At 42.5% G+C, this 26,008-nt stretch overlaps 1 protein-coding gene and 1 long non-coding RNA gene across 5 annotated transcripts in view; one reads left to right on the top strand and one right to left on the bottom strand.

The window, feature by feature from the left end:
• LOC147034785 (uncharacterized) overlaps positions 1-26,008 on the bottom strand; it is a 97,308-nt gene that overhangs the window by 60,749 nt on the left and 10,551 nt on the right. The gene's annotated exons all lie outside the window — the stretch shown is intronic.
• LOC147034786 (uncharacterized) lies at positions 231-25,938 on the top strand. Of its 4 annotated transcripts, XM_085888950.1 has the most exons (4): positions 231-646; positions 7,480-7,662; positions 22,065-22,833; positions 25,254-25,938. In XM_085888950.1, the coding sequence occupies exons 3-4, from the start codon at positions 22,168-22,170 to the stop codon at positions 25,410-25,412; spliced, it is 825 nt and encodes a 274-aa protein (XP_085745076.1). In that variant the 5' UTR covers positions 231-646; positions 7,480-7,662; positions 22,065-22,167; the 3' UTR covers positions 25,413-25,938. The 4 variants fall into 4 exon arrangements, 3 of the variants coding, with proteins under 3 accessions (XP_085745076.1, XP_085745082.1, XP_085745087.1); XR_015060232.1 differs by lacking the exon at positions 22,065-22,833 and having other exon boundaries at positions 25,254-25,390; XM_085888956.1 differs by lacking the exon at positions 7,480-7,662.

Below are 26,008 nucleotides of genomic sequence, written 5' to 3'. Positions count from 1 at the left end.
CCCCTCCCTTCCCATTGGCTGCACGAGGCTGGTAACGTGGAAAAGTGATACAGTATTACATGTCACGTCACACGATGCCATTGTGACTGCAGACATTTAGCGACAGCTGATGGCTATCTATAGGCAAAGGAACAAACAGGTGTCATTCTCTCTCTCTCTCTCTCTCTCTCTCTCTCTCTCTCTCTCTCTCTCTCTCTCTCTCTCTCTCTCTCTCTCTCTCTCTCTCTCTCTCTCTCTCTCTCTCTCTCTCTCTCTCTCTCTCTCTCTCTCTCTCTCTCTCTCTCTCTCTCTCTCTCTCTCTCTCTCTCTCTCTCTCTCTCTCTCTTTCTCTTTCTCTTTCTCTTTCTCTTTCTCTTTCTCTTTCTCTTTCTCTTTCTCTTTCTCTTTCTCTTTCTCTTTCTCTTTCTCTTTCTCTTTCTCTTTCTCTTTCTCTTTCTCTCTTTCTCTTTCTCTCTCTCTCTCCAGTTTACTGGGCAGTATCCACGACTGAGGTCAAAGAACCTCTCTTCTCATTACTTGGATCTTTGGAGACCACACTCTTGATTGATCGTTCAGACCTCACTGAATATGCTTGAGTTTGCTCTGAGTAGTTCGTTCTCTCGGAAAGGCCGATGGCCGAAATTGACCGATCAAGTGGTTTTAATTTGTAAGCTTTTATTTCTACCTCATTTCCCTTTCTCTTTCTCGGTTCATCTTTATACTTAAATTTTAATTCATCTTCTCATTTATTGAACTGTGAACATTTTAATTAAACCTTTTATACAACAAAATGATGCTTCATCTTCTACAATCATTAGTTTTACTGTAACCAACATGAGATTGCCATCGGATATTGCAGCAACTGCATGTTGACCTTATTTTGATGCAAAATATTCGAATTTTGAGCAAAAGTTTTGGCCATGCCGTTAAATCTGTAACAGCTATATTTAAGATTGGTGATGATGTAAGCTTATGGAAACTCAGGTACACACTATCCCTTGTGAATAGTTGACCGGTACAGCCTCATGGAGATCTTTCCCTATTGATGATTCATTTGGCACTCGGTTTTATATCTCAGCTTGTTTCCATCATGTGACTGTTTAAAGCACTCAGAGGCAACAAAAATGAGTGGTCAGTTATTTTATTTACTCTACCTGAATTTTTTCTTTTTTTCAATTCTTACATATGCCTTATACATTGCTTTATTTTCTTTGGTGGCATGCATCGGCGTCACTCCTTCATTGACATCTAAAGGTCTTGGGTTTACATAGAAATGAATGTCATCAAGTTGTTTAGCATCATGTCATCTTCTGCTCGATCAATTTCCCCAGTCGTAACTTGGTATCGATACTTTTTAATTTCCTCAATTATATTGTTCATTATTTTTCTGGAGTATCTTCAATTGAGCAAAAATTAAAAAATAAAAAGTTACCAAATAAATTGTCCACAATTCACCAGATGATGAAGGAAACTGATCAGATGTCAAAGAAACACCACTGTGCAAAGCTATCGTTTGCTGTATTTTCTTTTCAAAAAGGCAAGTCATGATCCGGGTAACCGTTTATATATCCGTCTGCATACCTTCTGTCGCCCTTGAGTTGTGATACTGTCACGTGTCTTGGCATGCGCCTGCGACAAAAATCCTTTGGAGTACACAGTGCTGTCGGAATCCAATGTCTTTATGGCATTTTAGCTCGTCAACGACAGAGTTGACGAGCTCTTAAAGCCATAACGATGTCCAGTCAGTGAAACAGGCAGTCAGTCAGTCAAGGAGTCAGTCAGTCAGGTGGTGAGCCTGATAACAATTTGTCGTTTTTTTCTCGACTGTCCGATGGATCGTTTTGAAACTCGACATGAAGATTCATGACGTCGATGTGCATTTTTTTTTCAATTTCCATCGAGCTGGTGAAAAAAATAAACTTAAAATGTAATTACTTGGATATCACGTGCAATAATAATTTTCTGTCTAATTAAACTGAAAAACAACTTTATCACCGAATGCACCCCGACTCTGAAATCCCTCCATCGGGAGAGTCACCCTTGTCCCACTTGGAGCTATTCATGATTATTTTGTTATTTTCATTCTACAGCCACACAGTCCTTTTACCTTCATTATATGAACAAGATTATCTGAAAAATTACAACAAAATATGTAAATAATGTCATCATTTGGATAATTTTGTTTAACTTCGAACCCTTTATCATTCGCCTTGTTTTGCTTCCTCTACGATACATATGTATATATATGTATATATATATATATATATATATATATATATATATATATATATATATATATATATATATATATTGTTGCAGATTTGGAAAGCTATTGCACTCAACAGTCAGGTCCTTTTGCTCAGTTATATCGGTAAGTACATGTTACCAGTTAGGGTCCCGACCCTAGTCTAGTGGGTAATTTAATGTTCATGCGCTACGATTTGTATTAGGAAAAACCATCAACAACAACAACAGCCACAAAATGTCCATTGGTGGCGGACACGCTGCCAGAACAGCGAGCGTCCCCTGCGCGCTCACTGGAATGCGGGCGTGTTCAGACTGCATCCCCGAGCTGAATTCCTTGCCTTGTATGGGCATAAAAGCAGCTCGCGGGGTGAAAGGAATGCAGCGGCCCTCATCGGCAGCGGCTGGGTCACGAAGGGAAGAAAAGGCGCAGCTCCGAGGAATGACGGGGCGCACATGTGCAGAAGGTCGTCCGGGTGGAAAGAGCGGAATTATGAGGAGCCACGCGGTGGCCCTCGACCAATCGGCGTGCAGCGGGTGGGGTGACCACGACACAGCCAATCCGGGCCCACGACGGGAGAGGGCGGAGTTGCGAGTAGGCGCCCCCCCCCCCGCCTGCCCCTTTGAAGCGGGGGAGATAAAAAAAAATAGTGCGGTCCATGCACGGTGTCATTTCCCTGGCGTTCTGGTCTGGCGCGGTCTGCGCGCGCGTGGGCGTTCTGTTCGGGGATCAGCGCATTCTGCGCATTGAACAATAGTGCGGTCTGTGCGCTGGAAGAGTTGGTTCGTTCTGTACTGCGATCGGCACGTCGATGAGTTCGTTCGTTCTGTACTGCGATCGGCGCGTCGATGAGCGTGGTCTGCGTGCGCGCTGAGGTACATCATATCTCAGTACATGACATTTTGCTGGTCGTCTGGTTGATCGTCGTTTTCGTCGTCGGGAAGGTCTGGAGCCTTCTCGTCTTGGTGATCGCCATTGTGGTTGTCGTCGACGACAGGTCCAAGATAGACCCTGTCTTTCAGCTCGCCTGTCCCTCCGAGCTGAAAGTCATTTTAAAGGCAATAGCCACCATTTCTGTCTGGGTGTGCGTGTGTCTGTTTGTGGCGCCCGTCTAGTAAGTAGTGAATTGCATAATTGCCGATGCTGTATATTAGTTGCATTTCATTTATTCGGTATAAATCTGTCCTTACGTGCCTCCCTAACAATTCCCCCATCATTTGTTCAAATAAATGTCCCCCATTGTTGAACGCGAACCTGCTCGTCGTGTCATTTCCTCACATTGACTGCCATGGTGCGTTCGGAGAATTAGCTGGCTTTTAACACCGATAAAAGTAAATCTGGTCTGACGGGATTTGGCGATTTAAAACCACTCGGCTTTGCACACGGAACGAGCATGCTTAAGCGGCTCGTTTTCGTACAAGTTCCATCGAGGTATAAACTCTCGGTATTTCTGTCCGCGCAAATAGTTAGGTATATCGACAATTCAGCAATTGACCCTGTAGCCGCTGGACAGAATGATTGACGAGTTTATGATGCTTTAAGGCATGCGTGGCTGGATTTCAGGGTTGGTCCAGAAAGTCACGACTGGTTTGTCGCCTTCGGTGGGTGCACGGCCGTGATTCGGCTAAAACGGCCATCCGCACGCTGAACGCGACGGAAAACCACAACAATATATATATATATATATATATGTATATATATATATATATATATATATATATATATATATATATATATATATATATATATATATATATATTAACTCAAAAGTACTGGAACAAAAAGACAGAAATAATCGGCAAACACTAATTCAATTTCTAATCAGAAGTCATCTATTTATTGCATTTGCAGGGCAGAATTGTGGCAGAGGGAAAAGAGAGAGTGGAGGGGGTGGGGGTGATAGGAGAGAGCAAGAAAGATTGGGGAATGTGGAGGGGAAATAATGGGAGGTATGGAAGCTGAATGTTTTGAGCATACTGCTTTTGTGAGAAAATGAGGATGGGGGAGGGGGGAGGAGGTGAAATAGAAATCTGCCTTATTTGCATACTTAATAAGTTAATGGCCCAAAGGGGATCACTGTCACTTACATTGTTTCCAATATTGGTATCAGACATCAGACGTCATATCATATTATTCCTACTTCAGTGCAAGCACAAGTTCAGTGGGGATTGTGGTCAGTTCACTCTCGCCCTCCGATTGTGTGTTGTTATGGCTGTGTTCTCATACTTGTGCTTTGGCTGCTCACCGTATGATGGCATCAATGCCAGTAGTGCAGTGTTGTCCAAAATGACACATGACCAGGAAACAGGTCTCTGAACCAGCATTTTAATCAGATGTTTCCGGTTCAAGTGTTCAAGCACTGACTGAAATGTGGCACGACCGCCACACTCACCACTCTCTCACGATCTGACAAACCACCTACAAGGCTTTCATCCACAGCTTGATGGAGTACTGCTCTCCCCTCTGGGCTGGCGCCCCTCTCTCACACATTCCTCAGATTGACGCAGTGGAAACCAAGGCCTTCAAGATTATTGGAATCTTCCATGATGAAGTTGAGTCTCTGGGTCTATCACTATGCCTGCCATTGCAGACAGGTCGGTGGTCTCTCTTCCACAATCTCCTTTTTGGTCTTGTGCACCCTTTGCTCTTTCTGTGTTTTGCCCTCCCTCCCTCCACCCTTCATGATTCTACAGGATGCACACAGTTTGCTCGAAACCCCCTTCTTGTGAAATTCTGACTCGATGCTCACTAACACTCATTTGTTCCTCTTTTTCCCACTTGTGAAACCAACTTCCACATCTTCAATCTCATTCTATTTTTTTTTTGATTGCATCGTTGAGGCTCATGGAAGAGCTCGTACTCGTAGTTCACTGAATGTATCAGGACCCAACAGGACAAAAAGAAGAGTAGAGAGAGGGGGGGGGGGGGAACACAACAGAGTTGAAGGCCAAGATAGGGGGAGACTTCGAAAAACATAGTGTTTGTGAGTAATGGGGTCAAGAGAGAATACAGGGGGTGGACAAGATGGATACAGAAGGAAACTAATGAGGGAAAACTGGAAATGTGGAAGCAGGAGGGATTGGGATAAAGACTGAGGTCCTTCTTGCCCTGTTACTCAGTTTGATCAGACAGCCAGCTGTAGGAAGAGTTTGGGTAGTTCCATATTCTTTCCATTTCCAAATGATGGAGCTCACTGTCGAGACATATATATATATATATATATATATATATATATATATATATATATATATATATATATATATATATATATATATATATATATATATATATATATATATATCTTTACAGTGGGGAGAACAATAATTTGATACACTGCCGATTTTTCAGGTTTTCCCACTTACAAAGCTCCGAGAGGTCTGTAATTTTTATCATAGGTACACGTCAACTGTGAAAGACGGAATCTAATACAAAAATCCTGAAAATCACATTGTATGATGTTAAAATAATTAATTTGCATTTTATTGCATGAAATAAGTATTTGATACATCAGAAAAACAGAACTTAATATTTGGTACAGAAACCTTTGTTTGCAATTACAGAGATCAGACGTTTCCTGAAGTTCTTAACCAGGTTTGCACAGACTTGAGCAGGGATTTTGGCCCACTCCTCCATACAGATCTTCTCCAGATCCTTCAGGTTTCGGGGCTGTGGCTGGGCAACACAGACTTTCAGCTCCCTCCAAAGATTTTCTAATGGGTTCAGGTCTGGAAACTGGCTAGGCCACTCCAGGGCCTTGAGATGCTTCTTACGGAGCCACTCCTTAGTTGCCCTGGCTGTGTGTTTCGGGTCGTTGTCATGCTGGAAGACCCAGCCACGCCACATCTTCAATGCTCTTGTTGAGGGAAGGAGGTTGTTGGCCAAGATCTCGCGATACATGGCCCCATCCATCCTCCCCTTAATACAGTGCAGTCGTCCTGTCCCCTTTGCAGAAAAGCATCCCCAAAGAATGATGTTTCCACCTCCATGCTTCACCGTTGGGATGGTGTTCTTGGGGTTGTACTCATCCTTCTTCCTCCAAACACAGCGAGTGGAGTTTAAACCAAAAAGCTCTATTTTGGTCTCATCAGACCACATGACCTTCTCCCATTCCTCCTCTGGATCATCCAGATGGTCATTGGCAAACTTCAGAGGGGCCTGGACATGCGCTGGCTTGAGCAGAGGGACCTTGCGTGTGCTGCAGGAATTTAATCCATGACGGCGTAGTGTGTTACTTATGGTTTTCTTTGATACTGTGGTCCCAGCTCTCTTCAGGTCATTGACCAGGTCCTGCCGTGTAGTTCTGGGCTGATCCCTCACCTTTCTCATGATCATTGAGGCTCCACGAGGTGAGATCTTGCATGGAGCCCCAGACCAGGGGAGATTGAATGTTATTTTGAACTTCTTCCATTTTCTAATAATTGTGCCAACACTTGTTGCCTTCTCACCAAGCTGCTTGCCTATTGTCCTGTAGCCCATCCCAGCCTTGTGCAAGTCTACAATTTTGTCCCTGATGTCCTGAGACAGCTCTCTGGTCTTGCCCATTGTGGAGAGGTTGGAGTCTGATTGATTGAGTGTGGACAGCTGTCTTTTATGCAGATAACGAGTTCAAACAGGTGCAGTTAATACAGGTAATGAGTGGAGAATGGGAGGGCTTCTTAAAGACAAAACTAACAGGTCTGTGAGAGCCGGAATTCTTACTGGTTGGTAGGTGATCAAATACTTATTTCATACAATAAAATGCAAATTAATAATTTAAAAGTCATACAATGTGATTTTCAGGATTTTTGTTTAAGATTCCGTCTTTCGCAGTTGAAGTGTACCTTTGATAAAAATTACAGACCTCTACGTGTTTTGTAAGTGGGAAAACCTGCAAAATCGGCAGTGTATCAAATACTTGTTCTCCCCACTGTATATATGTATATATACACGCGGGTGGTGTCCTTACACAAGCACATGAACTGTGTTTCCCCATTCTCTTGGGTCACTAACCTGGATTTGATTTTTGATGATTTGATTTATTTTCATTTACTGTATTTATATTTTCATTTACGGCTGCTTTCTCATGGTTCTGTGATTTTTCCTAGTTTATCGACTTTGATGTCCGTCAGTACACAAAATTACCGTGCTTCCCCATTGTCTCGGATCACTCACCTGCATTTTTTTCATTTTTAAAAATTTATTTATTTTTCATTTATTTATATTTTCATTTCCAGATGCTGTCTGATGATTCTGTGATTTTTTTTCCGGTGTACCAGCTTCGCTGTTCATCGGCATGCAAAATTTCAGCTTTGTATGTCACCCGGAAGGCACGAATCTTTACTATCACTCAGTCACTCAGTCAGTGGTTATGCCTGGTGTTGGCTTCATGGTTCGGTTGGTGGGCTCGGGACCCAAGGATCCTGAGTTCAAATCTCACGTGGCTGTTGAATTAATAACAGGTGGGTTTGACTCTGCCTGTCATCCTGAGGTCGGCAAAATGAGTGCCGGCTTACTGTATACTGTGTCAGAGTGGTGACCTGTCCAGGATTGTGCCCAATAGCCAAGGAGACTGCTTTGGCAGCACCAATGCTCTGCACAGAGTGTGGTCCCAATTGATGGATGGATGGTCAGTGGTTATAAAGATATATATATATATACTTTTTTTTTTTTTTTTTACATATATATATTTACAGGGTTACCCAGAAAAAAGTAAGCTCGTTAGGGGTATTTATTGTCAGTTGCTATGTTTAATAATGTAAAAGGTTGCTCGTTTCTGTGATGAGTTGTATAAATAATTTGCTTTTATATGAGCACTTCCGTCTGTATCTTTATAATATTTGTCTCAAATATACTTTATTTGTTCTTGTTGCAGGTTATTTTATAAAAGCAGTGAAACTCACATCATAGCTTACTTTTTTCTGGCCAACCCTGTGTATATAATATAAATATATATATATATATATATATATATATATATATATATATATATATATATATATGTATATATATATAGTTGTGGGCCAGGGGTTGGCGATGTTCTAAAACCACTAAGTGGGGAAAGCTTGTGTCGTTTCCCACCAAACTCCCCGGAATTGTAGGCCGTCGCTCGGATAACTCCGCGAGCTGGCGGGTCGTTTAACCAACCGTGGTCACCAATATCTCAACTGCGTAGCGAAGGGTCTATTTGTCGATAACCAATTTACCTAATTAACTACGCAATTTCGACTACCACGGAAACCACGCCCTCGGCACATCTTGCTCGAACCGGGTCACTCTACTGACTGCGGTAGAGTTCCAACTACCGACTACCAACTCCGGTTCGGGTGCAGCCGAGCGGAAACTGCCAAAGCTGTGCCGGCTGGAATGAATGGATTATCGGGGATAAAACCCCGCCTAAACTCAGATCCGAACCATGCTGGACTAATTCAAGAAGGGACAGAAACGAACTGGAAACATTTCTAACAAGTTTTATTTGCAGCAAATGAAGACACAAAGCAAGGCTTAACACAAATATGCAAGAAGTATTTACAATGTTCTAAAAACACTTATTCAGTTCTACTTAAAGACGGGCCCACACATAGACACACACACAAATGAAAAGAAACCCAGAGTTCTTTATTGGACCCTCGCAGTCGAGGAGAGAGCCAAGCTTGGGGTCAGAGTTTGGTTGGGTACCTGGCCATCGGAGAAAGGGGGTACTCCATGCTCCGGCACCTGACAATGGTCGCTGGTTTCGTCTCCAGTCACACGTGTGGGACTCAAAGTTTGTGGCGGAGCCCGGGTGGTGAATGGCCGGGGTCCAACGAGGGGGGTCAGGGGGGCTCTTTCCTTCCTTGTGGAGGCCCAGCAGAGACACGTTCGCCACCTCAACGACCTTCTGCTCAACCCTCGTAACCCCTTCGTAACAGCAAAAACCCACCAAAACTCTCCAAGACCCCAAAAAGACCCCTGCCTCAGAGAGTGCTCAGAAATTTATTGGCCTCTCTCCACGGGGAGGGGCCCTTGGCGAAAACGCACCTCGCTGTCGGCCTCTGATTGGACAGGGTCCTCCCGCCCACCTTTCTGGGGCGGGGCCTTGGCCCCTGCCTGGAGACCCCAGTTACTCCTCCATGTGGCTTCGCTCTCGACGAGTAACAGTGTCAGTGCCACGAAGGTCATCGTACAAGAGTTACAAGGTTCGTGGGAGCTGAGAACTGGAACCGCGAGACCCCCTCTCAGCAAGTCAAGGTACGAGCAGCCAGCGTGTGGTGACGGAGCGTGATGGGGCGAATGGGTTATGCAGATGGGATGGTTGTTAGATGGCTTGTTGGAGGGTTCGTTGGATGTAAAGATTTAATCACCGAAGTAAAAAGAAATCGTAACGCACGCCTTTGATTCTCCCACGAGACAAAAGGAAAGGGATCTGACTTCACACATGCTTAACGACATAACTGACTTTTGGGACATCTGTATGTTGAATGCTTATGGTTTCCAGATCCGTAACTATATATATATATATATATATATATATATATATATATATATATATATATATATATATATATATATATATATAATTTCTGTTCACGTCTGCGCGTAATTTGACGCATCTCCTCCAAAACTGCCGGACGGATTGTCGCCACTTTTGGCATGTGGGTGCTCTGTGGTCTAATGAACAGCATGGGCTATGCGAGATTGCGCCAGATGGACAGGTTTTGGAATTTTGGGCGATTTTCTAATTTTTACATTCGTTTGCATGGCGACGTGTGACGACACCCCTGAGAGGCGTAATTCCGTCATGACATCGGTCATTTGCTGACGTCATTACGTCTGTCGTCAACAGACCGTCACCGTAATGCTACTCCGAGAAAACAGCGTCTGCAATGTAAAACCCTCTTCTGCACATGCGGACTACCTCAGAAGGTGAATTTGACACAAAAAATGCAACAAGAAACATTGTATATAAAGTAAAGATTTATTTTTTTAAAATATTATTTCTGTTAACGTCTGCGCGTAATTTGATGTTTCTCCTCCAAAACTGCTGGCAGGAATGTGCTCATTTCCCATATACTGGGGTTTCTTTATGTGACAAAGACGATGCGCTAAATTTCTAAACTGGAATTGGATGACAACGTGGCTTCAACAAGATTTTCAACCCATCGACGGCCGCATTTATTCCTGTTCAGTCACCATCGCTGAACTGCTGTCTGGTAAGTGCTGCCATCTATCCAAAAAATATGAACTCGAGTAAGGGAGTACTCATTGCATCAAACACTGAACATAAACACAACTGATAATAAATAGTATAGCTCAGAACATCAGCAATGGTTGTCATGTTTTAAAAATCAGCGTGGAAGGAGGGGAACGATGAGCGCCAGAGCTCTGCCAACATGATGTACCCCAAATGGCTCTTTCCCGAACTGAACACGCCCTCTTAGACTGTCAATTTGTGTCTGAAATCCAACGTCCTTCCCAGACTGAACACGCCCTCTTCGACTGTCAATTTGTGTCTGAAATCCAACGTACATATTAAAAACGCCCGAAAATAAGTTGCAATAGGCCTACGTCCAGATATCATCAATGGCTATAATCTGAAGGTCGGGGGAACAGGGAACGGGTATGAGGTCATCCCTTCATTACCCGGATTCTCTTCTTTTCTTTGTTCTTCCAAAGCACGGTGTCCGACAATAGATTCTGTACCTTGAATGCGTGCATGTTAACTTCAAATTAAAGAGGTGTTCGATTGTCCGATGCACCCAAACAACTGCTGTTCATGACATTAATTGTCAATATCAATCGCCATCGTTACCTGTGTTGTGTCTTGCATGTGTGATCGTCAAATTAAAGCGTCCAAGCGGTGTTCGATCGTCGGATGTGCGCCAAAAAGTGCCGTTCATTGAAATTTGCATTCTGATTCTCGGTCACCCTCCACTGCTCCTGTTCAGTCTCGGGCTAGGCCTATATCATGTTAAACTTGCCCCATCAGATGCCAACCTTCCAGTCACACTGCAGAGGATGCAATTTCCAATCAGACTCGCGACTCGATGACCATAAACAAATCCCAGGGCCAAACATTTGACAAACTCGGAATATACCTCCCAGCCCCTGTGTTCTCCGATGGCCAACTATACGTTGCATTTTCACGTGCAAGAGGTTACTTCTATATATCTATCAAAGTGGACAATAATTCCTCACAAGGACTATTCAGCAACAAGATACTCACCCAAAATGTCATCTACAGGGAGGTCCTTTAGAAAACTAAGGACAGGTAACTATAGTGCATCACATCCCTCATGACACCCTCCCCAGCTTCCCATAACATCAACTATTATGCCTCATCCACCTTTTGCCACCCATTCAACTCTGTGCTGAGCACAGGTATATGCTAGTATATATATATATATATATATATATATATATATATATATATATATATATATATATATATATATATATATATATATATATATATATATATATATATATATATAGGGTGTCCCAAAAAATATATACAACTTTTCATCTGCAAAGAGGATGGTCATAACATATATTTTTAAAAAAGATATATGGCTGGTAATAAAGCTGAAAGGTTGAAGTTTATTGTATCAATGTCAAAATTGCCACCAAAATTTAAATTTTGGTATAGAATCGTCGTTTTCTTTTAGACCACATGTTCGACGTAGGCTCCACGTTGTCCGATCACTGCCTGCAAACGCGTTGTCATGTTCTCCATCACTTTGGGAAAGTTTTCCTGAGGAATGTTCTTGATTTATCGGTGGATGTTTTCCTTCAGCTGATCAAGAGTCTGAGGCCTAGGGTTTCCATAGATCCTGTCCTTGAGATACCCCCACAAGAAGAAGTCTGGAGGAGTAAGGTCAGGGGAATACGGTGGCCACTCAACGTCTTCGTAGAGGGAGATAAAGCGGCCCTCAAAATGTTGGTTGAGAAAACGCCTTGTTTGGAAAGGCATGAATGTCTTGGCGAAGGATCCACTGAACGGTGCTCTTATGAATATTTGTCTCGGCAGAAAGTAGTCAAATCGATTTTTTTGGACTCTGAACGACCGCCTGTCTCACCATTTACCATATTTTCTTCACTATGACCTCTCCTCTTCCGACCACTGTGACCCTCGTGAAGGTCACAGATGGTTCCCACATTGGTAAACTTTGCGATGGTGCACTTTATTGTCTGAAAGTTTGGTGCATGGCGCAAGTGGATACCGAAATGTCTCGAGTAAAGACGTTGCACCTGTATGACACTTTTCGTCTGGTGGCAAAGTTCAACAATTTTCATCCGTTGTTGTACGGTCAGTCTTGGCATTTTTCTGGCGCTTGCCAGAAATAAACTGGTATCAAAATAAACTTCAGGGTCTCTGCAACAAAAAATGAAGCATAAGTGACAAAATTACTGCTTTTTTAGGATCAAACGAAGCATTTTAAAAGTTGTATATTTTTTGGGACACCCTATAAATATATACATATATATATATATATATATATATATATATATATATATATATATATATATATATATACACATATTATATAGACACATACATATATATATATATATATATATATATATATATATATATATATATATAGGGTGTCCCAAAAAATATATACAACTTTTCATCTGCAAAGAGGATGGTCATAACATATATTTTTAAAAAAGATATATGGCTGGATATAAAGCTGAAAGGTTGAAGTTTATTGTATCAATGTCAAAATTGCCACCAAAATTTAAATTTTGGTATAGAATCGTCGTTTTCTTTTAGACCACATGTTCGACGTAGGCTCCACGTTGTCCGATCACTGCCTGCAAACGCGTTGTCATGTTCTCCATCACTTTGGGAAAGTTTTCCTGAGGAATGTTCTTGATTTATCGGTGGATATTTTCCTTCAGCTGATCAAGAGTCTGAAGCCTAGGGTTTCCATAGATCCTGTCCTTGAGATACCCCCACAAGAAGAAGTCTGGAGGAGTAAGGTCAGGGGAATACGGTGGCCACTCAACGTCTTCGTAGAGGGAGATAAAGCGGCCCTCAAAATGTTGGTTGAGAAAACGCCTTGTTTGGAAAGGCATGAATGTCTTGGCGAAGGATCCACTGAACGGTGCTCTTATGAATATTTGTCTCGGCAGAAAGTAGTCAAATCGATTTTTTTGGACTCTGAACGACCGCCTGTCTCACCATTTACCACATTTTCTTCACTATGACCTATCCTCTTCCGACCACTGTGACCCTCGTGAAGGTCACAGATGGTTCCCACATTGGTAAACTTTGCGATGGTGCACTTTATTGTCTGAAAGTTTGGTGCATGGCGCAAGTGGATACCGAAATGTCTCGAGTAAAGACGTTGCACCTGTATGACACTTTTCGTCTGGTGCCAAAGTTCAACAATTTTCGTCCGTTGTTGTACGGTCAGTCTTGGCATTTTTCTGGCGCTTGCCAGAAATAAACTGGTATCAAAATAAACTTCAGGGTCTCTGCAACAAAAAATGAAGCATAAGTGACAAAATTACTGCTTTTTTAGGATCAAACGAAGCATTTTAAAAGTTGTATATTTTTTGGGACACCCTATAAATATATACATATATATATATATATATATATATATATATATATATATATATGTATATATATATATATATATGTATATATATATATATATATATATATATACACATATATATATATATATATATATATATATATATATATATATATATATATATATATATATATATATATATATATATATTTATATATATATATATATATATATATATATATACACATATTATATAGACACACACATATACATACATATATATATATATATATATATATATATATATATATAGATATACACACACACACACACACACACACACACACACACACACACACACACACACACACACACACACACACAACCCCCTGATCCAAAATGGTCTTCACGTTCGGTGCTGCATATCGAGTCCCTCTTCCAAGTGTCCAACTTGTTTTTATCCTTTGTGTTTTCTTGTTTATCACATAACTCACATCCAATATTTTTACTCAAAAAGGCCATTTGGTTCAAACATGTCGATCTATTTCACACACTTAGGCGTCAGGTTTCCCTTTTGGATTCTATATATAGCAAACAGATATGCTCAAGTGTAAACAAGTGTGCTGTACATAAAGGGGCCATATATTTATTACGTATACAAAATGGTGGCTTTCCTGAATACTCCATCCCCCTTTTCACCCTTTAAACCCCATACATGCCTCATTTCTCTCTCTTCCTTTACTCATCTCCCCCAAATACCCTTCTCTCTCGCGTGTCAAATGAACAAGGAGGAGTTTGTACAGCAGAGAGGGGGTAGAAGTCAAAAAGGTTTTCTACTAACCAACCATAAAATGAAGCAAGTTTGCAAACGTTCTGTTTTCTACATTTCTTCAATCCAGTGTCCGACATTATACTTGGTGTGGTTAGTGGAATGAAGGTGGGCGAGGGGGCTGTTCCTGACGCCAGCGCAACAGAAGTCTTGGTTTGAGCTCTGAAACGTTTTGACAACATTTAAACCGATTTAACCCGTCTCCCCCCCCCCCCCCCACGACCTTGTATATTCTATGGAGAACATGAGATATCAATTCCAAGAACATTCAGATCCAACAGACAAAACAACACTGTACATTTATGGAACTTGATGGGCTTAGGTGAGAATATCAAACAACCCAAACCTCCTTTCGTGTCCAACTCTACCCTTGATTCTCCTCTCACATGTCCTTCCTCCTCTTCCTTTTTCTCAATTTGCTTCAGCCTCCTCTCTTTCCCCTCCACATATGTGTGCACGAGTTAAATAGATTGCTCCTTTTAGGTATTAAGATTTGTTCATTTCATTCATTCATTAATTGTCCATGTGAACAAAAGGACATTTCCTATCTACTGGCAATTCAAAATCAAAGCTTGGGAATGATGATCAGGGAAAGGGAGTGTTTGCATTGCATCAAACCATTTTGGCATGAACAATGAACATATGAATTGTATTTGGCACAAATTATTGTTTAAAATGACAGCACAAAGTAAGTGGAACATGAAGGCGAATGCCGGAATTATTAAAACTAAAACAACCAGAAGGGCACTCGGTATAGTGCATACCTCTGCCACACAATGCCTGATCCAGGAGAACATATCTGGCCCAATACAATTTTGAGATATCATGCTACAGTATATAATCGTTTTTGGCCCGATCTCTCAATGGTGAAGAATCACAAAACCGGATCCAAATTCAGATCTTCACCAAAATTGAATCAATTCTTCCTCGTCACACCCAACCTGACCACCAAGTTTCATCTGAATCCATCCACAACTTTTTGAGATATCTTGCACACAAACAAACAAACAGACAGAAAGGGGTGAAAACATAACCTCCTTCACCTTCGTTGGTGGGTCCCACATTTACTTGTCAACCTTCAACACAACACGTTTCTCACACAAGGTTCAAATTGACGGAAGGTTTAAAAGGTGAATGATGGTACAATCTTTGGAGATAAACAAGCATTGAATCCTCGACACCCTCAAACAAGCCGACTTGATGACTCAAAAATTTCAACAATACCCTTTCCAAACACTTAATTTCAAAACAACATTTATTTCCATGAAACAAAAGCAACATACGAGGGCATGCAGAAAAGTAATGCCTCCTCTTATTTTTCTCCAAAAAAGGTAAAACTAGAATGGCACTCGGTAGAGGGAATACCTCCGCCGTGCTGAACAGTTTATGTTTTGTATCCACTGATCGGCCGGATCTGAATCAAAATCGAATCCGCTTGTTCTTGACACCTAACCAACTCATCCACCTAGTTTTGTCATAACTCGTCCACAACTTTTTGAAACATCCTGCTCACAGACAGACAAACAGATAGACAAACAGACTTGGGTGGAAACATAACCTCCATCCACGTTTGGTGGAAGAGGTAAATATTCGACTGAAAAAAAAGACAGGCACTAACTTCAGTTTTTATTTCACCATGGTGCACATTTATTTCTCAACATAATCATCATTGCCTTCCACACATTTCTGTCAACGCTCAAGTAGTTTTGTTATGCCGTCACAATCGAACTGTGTCCTACTAACTTAACCATCACTTCACAATGGCCTTGATATAATTATCGGAAGAAAAATGTTCTCCACCAAAGTGTTCCTTAAGTTTGGGGAAGCGATTAAAATCTGACAGAGCCAAGTCAATGCTCGTGATCATTTGAGGCGGAACTCCATTGATCATCTCTTACTCTCATGATCGTCACATGCACCCAACTCCCATCTCCAGTCATTCATCCAAACTCTCGTCTCCAGTGCTTCATGTCTTACAGCACTGACAATGTCATGCCACCCTCTGCCATCTTGACTCACATAGCACTGAGACACCGATTGTAAGTATCACTAAACTCCGCACGTTATGACGGGAAGACATAATGTGCAAACTGCACTTTGTTTCATTCGAACACTTTTACCTGTTTTGGAGAAAAATAATAAGAGGCATTAATTTTCAACATACCCTCGTAGTATAAAAAAGACATTTGAAATGCCAAAGGAGGCTGAATCGCCAAAGGTTAATTGTACAGCAAGAATGCCCTTTACACATGTATGGTGATACATATATTCAGAACAAAATAAGAAACAATATGGATAACATAACAGATATAAGTAAACCATTGGAGACATGAAAGAAACATATTCATGGGCAGATAGTTTCACAAAGTGAATGAATTGGAGCAATGAAAAGCACAAGTGTGAGAATTCATTTGACAAATATACAACAGATTTCTTAAAGGATGTATGTATAATGTCTTTTTGCATTAGTTTGTTGCTGTATCATAGAGAGCATACAGTGTCTTTCATGAAAAGTAGGTGAAATATCACAGGCACTCATCAGCGATGCGACCTCAGCAAATGATGCTACCCGCAGCCACGTGCTGCATATGAAGAAACAAGAAGCAGAAGCAGAAGCAGAAGCAGAAGCAGGCTTCCTCGCCAAATTTAGTTGAAACCTTAAAATAAACTCTTAAAGGCCCAGTCACACCTTGATGTTTTAGCCAGCAATGGCAACGTATCAAATGTATGTAAAACGCTGGCTTATGCTGAACTTTTGATGGTTTTTTTAAGATTCGGACGTATTCATAGCGAGTTGGTCATATGCATAACACATTAGTAACGGACACAGAACGTTTCGTTGTCTTATAAATAACTTATACCAACGAATGCTGAGCCTGTTGCCGGCGTTCACAACCTATGCCCAACGATAGTCTAACTTATGCATAGCGCGCTGCACGTATCGCCGACGATCACATGGCGTAGCCTATTAAAAGGCTGCAGCACAATGATTCAAATCATAACCGCCAGAGAAATGGAAGTGTCAACATCGCAGTCACACCTTGGCGATCTTGCCAGCGTATGCCGACCTCTGAAAAATGCATCTTAAACGCTGGCGCACGTCAAATACGGTATGGGTAAGTTTGGTATACGTGACTAGAATGCTAAAGTACGCTATCATACGTCGTATTAAGTGGAGTACGTCTTGTACTTTTAAACGTGTTAAAAATTTTACGACGTACTTGCCGTATGCCTCACACGTTCCGCATGCGATGGGAATAAGTTGTACGCACGATATGTGATCGTTGGCACACGTCGACAAAAGTTATTGTAAGTTACTCATAAGTCGAAACACGTCGAGGTAATGGTTTGCGTCAGTGTTCCAGACTCCCTGGTTTTTAGTTTTTATTTTTCGGTGTGACGTTGATGTTGACACTTCGATTTCTCGTGCGGTTATAATACCAAGCTTGCACACTAAAAACTCGGCTCGCCGTCACACGATCCCTATGAAATTGCTGTGGCACTTAGCGGACATGCCGCCAATGTTTGGGAAGTCTTGGCTTTCCATAGTACCACTTGCATTTTGCACAATGCGTATTTTTGTCATTCCCCGTGTACAGTCTGTCATCTGCTACCAGCTATGTTGTACTGCTATCCCGTGCATGTGCACGGGTATCGCTAGTAATATAATTAATAGGCTGCCGCTCAACGATTTAAATCATAACCGCACTGGAAATTGAAGTGTCAACATCACCGTCATACCGAAGAAAAAAAAAATCAGGGAGTCTGGAACACTGACGCTAACCATTACCTTGACGTGTTTCGACTTATGAGTAACTTACAAGTAACGTGTATCGACGTGTGTCAACGATCGCGTAACGTGCCAACAACACGTTACTCATAGGTTAGAAATAAGTTTCGGGTACGCTAAACATTACCTCGATGTGTTTCGACTTATGATTAACTTACAAGTAATGTGTGTCGACGTGTGTCAACGATCGCATAACGTGCCTACAACTTATGGCCAGCGAAGCGAAACTTGTGAGTCATACGCTGGCATAAGTCGTAAAATTTCAAGCATGGAAAATTTGAGGACAACCGCAAAGTACAACGATGAAAGCCAGCGTACTACGACGTATGGCAGTGTTTTTCAGCGTGCTCTCAATGTTTCCAAAACTTACCCATAATGTATTCAACGTGTGCCAGTGGTTTAGACAAATTTTTCAAAAATCGGCATAAGCTGGCTAAAACGTCAAGGTGTGACTGGGCCTTAAGATTGAAGCATTTTGCATTTCGATGTCAAGTATTTTACATCCTCGTTCTGATTGTTTCTGTCGAAGACACTTCATGATTTCAAAAGTCCACCTCGTACATTTCACAGTTCACTAAACAGCTGTATGTAGAAGTAGAAAATTTAAATCAGGAAGATTGTTATACAAGGTTAAATTTTATTTTGAAATGATTATATAGACCAAATTTTATGGAGGTCTGCCACCTGATATCCAATTTAGAGACATCCATGATAACATGCTAGAATAACACACGTTTCACATTGACGAGCCAAGTAGTATTCGTTTTCATTTAAGTTTCCTTACGTATCATAAGCTTTGCAAACAAATAAAAATAAATCACAAAATCTTGATAATTTATTCAAATTCTGCCCCAGCCTTCCTCCATTTCTCAAAGCACCCAATTTTTCAAAGTAACTTTCTGCTATTTACGACCAACCACTTGCATTGAATAAAATAGGTATTTTTTTTAGAATTGATTCTACTTTTTTCACTTGATAATATGCTTGGTCATTGAAAATTAAAATTTTAACGGATCGTCAGTGGACAGAAAATCTGAATTGAATGCATATGCTATGCTGCGGGTGATCATAGCGACACTTTTTGTTTCCAATGTTGTTTTGTTATTTATTTTTATTAATTTTTTCTCATTTATAGATGCATGGATGAGCATGAATATTATCTTTGTTCTGCTCTCCAATATTATCTTATTTTTATGATCTGCTCTCCAAGTTTAATCATATTGTATCTCCTGATTTCATATGCAGTGCCTTCAGAAAGTATTCACACCCCTTGACTTTTTGTCACATTTTGTTGTGTTGCAGCCTGAATTTAAGGTGGATTATATTGATAAAAAATTGTCACCGATCGACACAAAATACCTTATAATGTCAAAGTGAAAACATGTTTTTAGAAACTTTTCACAAATTAATTAAAAATGAAAAGCTGAAATGTCTTGCATCAATAAGTGTTCAACCATTTTGGAATGACATTCCAAATTGAGATCAGGTGCATCCAATTTCCTTTGATCATCCTTGAGATGTCTCTACCACTTGATTGGAGTCCATCTGTGGCCAATTCAAATGATTGGATATGACTTAGAAAGAAACACACCTTTCTATATAAGGTCCCACAGTTGACAGTACATGTAAGAGCAGAAACTCTAACATGAAGTCCAAGGGACTGTCCGTAGAACTCTGAGATACAATTGTGAAGAGGCATAGATCTGGGGAAGGGTATAAAACAATTTATGGAGTGTTGAAAGTGAAATGAAAGTACATATATATCCATATATGTATAAATACATGACTGGTCAAAAGTTTTCGAACACCCCCATTTTTCCAGTTTTTTATTGAAATCTAAGCAGTTTAAGTCCAGTGAATAACCTGAAATGGTACAAAGCTAAGCGGTAAACTGGCAGAGGTTAAAAAAAAATTTAGGTTTCCAAAAACTGAAAAATAATGTAAATTTCAGAGTTGTAAAAAAAGGCCCTTTTCAGGGAACAAGTAATAGGTTCGAAACTGCAGCTGTTCTGCAGCAATGGAAGTAAATTCAGCCTTGAAAGTTGATGCAAACAATTCCTACAAGTGTCCCAACTTTTGTTGATTAGTTACAAACCTTCTGTCTGTATAAAAGCAGTGTTGGAACAGACTGTGGTGCCACGCCCTCTGAAGCATTATTTGGACAATATTGCACTGCAGGAAGTAGTATATTACTATCATAATGGCGAGAAAAAGACAATTAACAAAGGAAGACAGACAGACAGACCATTATAACCCTTAAAAGTGTTGGTCTTTCCTTTGGAGAAATTGCAAAGAAGCCAAGGTCAGTGAGTACAGTTTCCTACACCATGAAAAGGCACTTGGAAACTGGAGAAAACTCTGACAGGAAGGTCTGGCAGACCCAAAGCCACAACACAATCAGAAGACAAATTTCTGAGAGTCAACAGCTTGTGTGATAGGCGGCTCACAGGACAGCAGCTTCAAGCACAGCTTAACACTGGTCAAAGTAAGGAAGTCTCAGTTTCAACTGTGAAGAGGAGACTTCAAGCTGCAGGTTTGACAGGACGAGTGGCAGTAAGAAAGCCATTGCTGAGATGGCAAAATAAGAAAAAGAGGCTTGACTGGGCCATGAAGCACCACCAGTGGACTACTGAAAACGGGAAGAAGGTCTTATGGACCGATGAATCAAAATTTGAAATCTTCGGTTCATCACGCAGGGTTTTTGTACGCCGTAAAGTCGGCGAAAGGATGGTTCCTCAGTGTGTGACATCAACTGTCAAACATGGAGGAGGAAGCGTGATGATCTGAGTCTCTTTTGCTGGATCCAGTCGGCGACTTGCACAGAGTGACTGGCACCAGAACCAAAAGGGCTACCACCAAAAGGGCTACCAGTGACTTTTTTAGCGCCATGCAATCCCCTCTGGTCTACACCTAGTTGGTCAGGGGTTCATCCCACAGCAAGATAACGACACAAAACATACCTCCAGGCTATGTCAGAACTACCTCAGAAGAAAAGAACAAGACGGTAGGCTTCAAATCATGAAATGGCCAGCACAAACTCCAGAGTTAAACCCCATTGAGCTGTTTTGGGATGAACTGGACAGAAGGGTGAAAGCAAAGCAACCTACAAGTGCAACACATTTGTGGGAACTTCTGCAAGTGTTGGGAAGAACTTTCCGAACAATATTTGATTTCCATTGTAGAATGAATGCCACGAGTATGTTCGGCTGTTATACCTGCAAAAAGTGGCGATTTTGATGAGTCAAAAATTTAGATTTAATTTTGTTTAACAAAACGATTCCATGATTTCTTTTTTATCTGAAATTGTTTATTTGTTCTGTGCTTTAATTTCAGAGTACATTGAAACAGTAAACTGCTTAAATTTCAGTAAAAACTGTAAAAATGGGGGTGTTCTAAAACTTTTGACTGGTAGTGTATATACATATGTGTGGTGAATTGAGGTGAATTGAGGGACATGACGCGGGATCACATGTTGTGCGTCTCGCGTATAAGGGGAGGTCTCCGCGGCACGGAGTGATTGTCCCCGGGGCATTGCCATTTACATCGGCTGTTCACTTGATGCTCGTTGACTGAAGGTGCTCATTGACTGGTGAGAATGGAGATTATATCGAACTCCGTGCTTACGCGGATTTAGTCTGCAATGATTAATCGCACATGTATACGTTACTGCTTATGTACTCCTAGCTGAACCTGTATTCCCCGGTGTGCCCACAGAAGCGGCTCCAATCAAATGGAATAAAGCTTAAACTCTGAAGGTTCTTCTCTCGCTCTCATTTCAATTTATTCCATTTGGTTTTCTCGGCTCTCTCAACCAACGATGGACAAGATCTACAAACCAGAGAGGTTCGACGCAGACCCAAACGCGACTGACGCAGAAATGAAATGGTCGCATTGGTTCTGTTCCTTCTCACACTATCTGACCATCATCGAGGAGGGAGCTGACAAATTTGCCGCTCTCGTGAATCATGTCTCGCCCAGCGTGTACAGGCTCTTCTCGGAGTGCGACACTTACGAAGCAGCGATCGACGTGCTGCAAGCGCTCTACGTGAAGCCCAAGAACGAGATATACATACGACATCTTCTCAACACACGCAAGCAAGCAGCCGGGGAGACAATCGATCAGTTCCTGCAAGCTCTGAATCAGCTGGGAAAAGACGGCAGCTTCCGGGCCGTAAGCGCCGAGGAACACCGAAAGGAAGCCACATGGGAGGCATTCATCCAAGGACTCAGATCAGCCCACATACGGCAACGCTTACTAGAGAAAGCGCAACCCACTCTTGACAAGGTAGTCGATCAGGCACGAGCGATGGATACGGCTCAGCAACAATCTGAGTCATTTGGGACACCGATGCTGCTAATGAACGCTGCTACGATGGGAACCCAAGGAACCCCACTGGCACAGACACAGCCAGACATAGGGGATGGAGAAACACCCGAGGAGCCGGATACCCAGGCCACGTCAAACTCCTCAGCAACTGCTCCGGTTGGTAAATGCTTCTTTTGTGGGTACAAAAGGCACCCTCGTCAAAAATGTCCCGCCAGAGATGCCACATGCATGAATTGCGACAAGAAAGGGCATTATGCCAGGGTATGTAAATCTACTCTAAGGAGAAATAAACCCACTTCTGCGGCTCTCTACTCACAAAATAAATTAACTGCAGCCTCCCGAGGAATCTATCCAAGGCTATCATCAACGTACGAATTAACGGGCATATGGCTGAGGCACTGATTGATACCGGTAGCTCTGAAAGTTTCGTCAACAGCTCGCTAGTGAAGGGCAGGAAATGGAAAATCCACCCGACTGACAATACGGTATGCATGGCCGCCACCTCACTACAATCCCGCGTACGAGGGTACTGCAATGTTGAATTGGACGTAAAAGGGTACACGCATCGGGATGTAAGGGTACTGGTGCTTCGTGATTTGTGCGCAGACGTAATTCTGGGTCATAATGTCCTCAAGCAGCACACGAGCGTCGAAATACCCTTTGGAGGAAGCAAGCCTCATCTAATTTTAAATGCGTTGACCACCGCGGAGGTGACGTCCCCCCAGCTGTTCGCTAACTTGTCGCCGGTCTGCAAACCGATAGCGATTAAATCGCGGCGATATACCACTGCTGACATGAATTTCATCACTTCGGAAACCAAGCGATTACTGGAAGAGGGAATTATAGAACCGAGCGATTCGCCATGGCGCGCACAGGTGTTAGTAACCAGCAGTCAGAACCATAAGAAACGAATGGTTGTCGATTATTCCCAAACGGTCAATCGCTTTACCCAACTCGATGCCTACCCCCTGCCGCGCATAGACGAGATGGTCGAACGCGTGGCCAATTATAAGGTATTCAGCACCATCGACTTGCGAAGCGCCTATCATCAAATTCCCATCCGAGAGGAAGACAAACCTTACACCGCATTCCAGGCAGGGAGGCGCCTCTACCAATTCAGGAGAATACCTTTCGGTGTCACGAATGGGGTAGCTTGCTTCCAACGGGTTATGGACGACATCATCTCAGATGAAAACCTCAAAGACACTTTTGTTTACGTGGATAATGTCACAGTGTGCGGTAGGGATCAGGGGGAACATGATAGGAATCTGGACAGATTCTTGAGCATTGCTAGAAAATATAATCTGACTCTCAACTACGAGAAATGCGTATTCTCGGCAAGGTCAATTGACCTTCTCGGCTACACGATAGCCGACGGCACAATTAAGCCTGATCCTGAACGATTGCGCCCGCTCCGTGAGCTACCCCCACCTCAGGACCTGCAGGCAATGCGCCGGGTGATCGGCATGTTCGCTTACTATGCAAGATGGATTTCGCAATACTCCGAGAAAATACATCCCCTAGTGCATTGCAAAAACTTTCCACCAGATGCCGCTGTTGTAAGAGCTTTCCACAACCTCAAGGATGATATCAGTAAGTCCGTGGTTTTATCGATCGATAGCTCGGTGCCCTTTGTGGTGGAAACCGACGCTTCAGATCACGCCATAGCTGCTACGCTTAATCAGTCTGGGCGGCCGGTCGCGTTCTTCTCGAGAACTCTCTCTAGAAGTGAGCAGAGACACTCAGCGATAGAGAAGGAAGCGTACGCCATCGTCAAAGCGCTGCGGAAATGGAGACATTATTTACTGGGAAACCACTTCACGCTCGTTACGGACCAACGATCCGTGGCATTCATGTTTGATGGGAAAAATAACGGGAAAATTAAGAATGAAAAAATTATGAGATGGCGGATAGACCTAGCTTGCTACAGTTACGACATTGTTTACCGGCCCGGGAAGGAAAACCTTGCTGCAGATACCTTCTCTCGGGTCTACAGTTCGGCAACAATCAGTCAGGCTTTGCAAGACCTACACGTGTCTCTCTGCCACCCAGGGGTAACCAGAATGGCACATTTTGTGCGCAGACAAAATCTTCCCTATTCTGTTGAAGATATTAAACAAATGAATGCTTCATGCCCTGTTTGTGCTGAACTAAAACCCAGATTCTATGGCGCGGCATCTGGCAGACTGATCAAGGCTACTTCCCCCTTCGAGAGACTAAACATCGACTTCAAAGGGCCCCTGCCGACCGAGACAGACAACAGATACATATTCACCGTTGTTGATGAATATTCAAGGTTCCCTTTCGCATTTCCGTGCTCGGATATGACCTCGGGCACTGTCGTGAGATGTCTCTCTGACCTCTTCGCTATGTTTGGGAAACCTTCGTACATACATTCAGACAGAGGGCCGTGTTTCATGTCGGCCGGGCTAAAACAATTCCTACTAGAGCTCGGCATAGCAACTAGTCGAACGACGGGTTACAACCCACAGGGAAACGGGCAGGTGGAAAGGTATAATGGAGTTATTTGGAAAGCCGTAACTCTGGCACTCCTCCTTCTGACATCCCCTCCCCAGGTGTTCCCCCCCCAGGAACTCCACCGGGCGACGGGGCTGCCGCGTTCCACCCGAGAGCGATCGAGGAGTCATCCCCGGCACAAGTCGAGGCTCACCAAGAGGATCGGGAGTCTCCCTCAAGTGAAACTGCCATTTACTCCCGGAGAGGTCGACGAATAAGGCCCCCTCGACGACTCAATCTGTGAAGGGGATTATCGGCATTCTCGCTGCTCATGCTCCTATATGCTCATTATATCATATATCGATGCTCATTTCCATGCTCCTACAACTCAAAATAATCACTGCTTGGCATGTATGCTTCTGTAGACCTATTAGTCCGCGTTGCTTGAAATGTATACTCCTATAGTGCTAAAGCAATCATGGTGTGTAAGATGGGCCCCTAGTTGCATTTTAAAGGTGGGGAGAATGTGGTGAATTGAGGTGAATTGAGGGACATGACGCGGGATCACATGTTGTGCGTCTCGCGTATAAGGGGAGGTCTCCGCGGCACGGAGTGATTGTCCCCGGGGCATTGCCATTTACATCAGCTGTTCACTTGATGCTCGTTGACTGAAGGTGCTCATTGACTGGTGAGAATGGAGATTATATCGAACTCCGTGCTTACGCGGATTTAGTCTGGAATGATTAATCGCACATGTATACGTTACTGCTTATGTACTCCTAGCTGAACCTGTATTCCCCGGTGTGCCCACAGAAGCGGCTCCAATCAAATGGAATAAAGCCTAAACTCTGAAGGTTCTTCTCTCGCTCTCATT

The sequence above is a fragment of the Eptatretus burgeri genome, chromosome 1, assembly GCF_056783735.1.
Source record: "Eptatretus burgeri isolate ZD-2024b chromosome 1, Ebu_testis_v1, whole genome shotgun sequence".
Lineage (NCBI taxonomy): Eukaryota > Metazoa > Chordata > Myxini > Myxiniformes > Myxinidae > Eptatretus > Eptatretus burgeri.
Note: the sequence above shows the minus strand (reverse complement) of the source record. Positions and strands in the feature narration are given on the sequence as shown.

What these genes read in the sequence shown, in the direction of transcription:
- LOC147034786 (XM_085888956.1), top strand. Translation starts at nt 22,168, where the DNA reads ATGGACAAGATCTACAAACCAGAGAGGTTCGACGCAGACCCAAACGCG. An exon ending in ACTCCTCAGCAACTGCTCCG is followed by an intron (nt 22,834 to 25,253) that starts GTTGGTAAATGC and finishes TCCCCTCCCCAG; the next exon opens with GTGTTCCCCCCCCAGGAACT.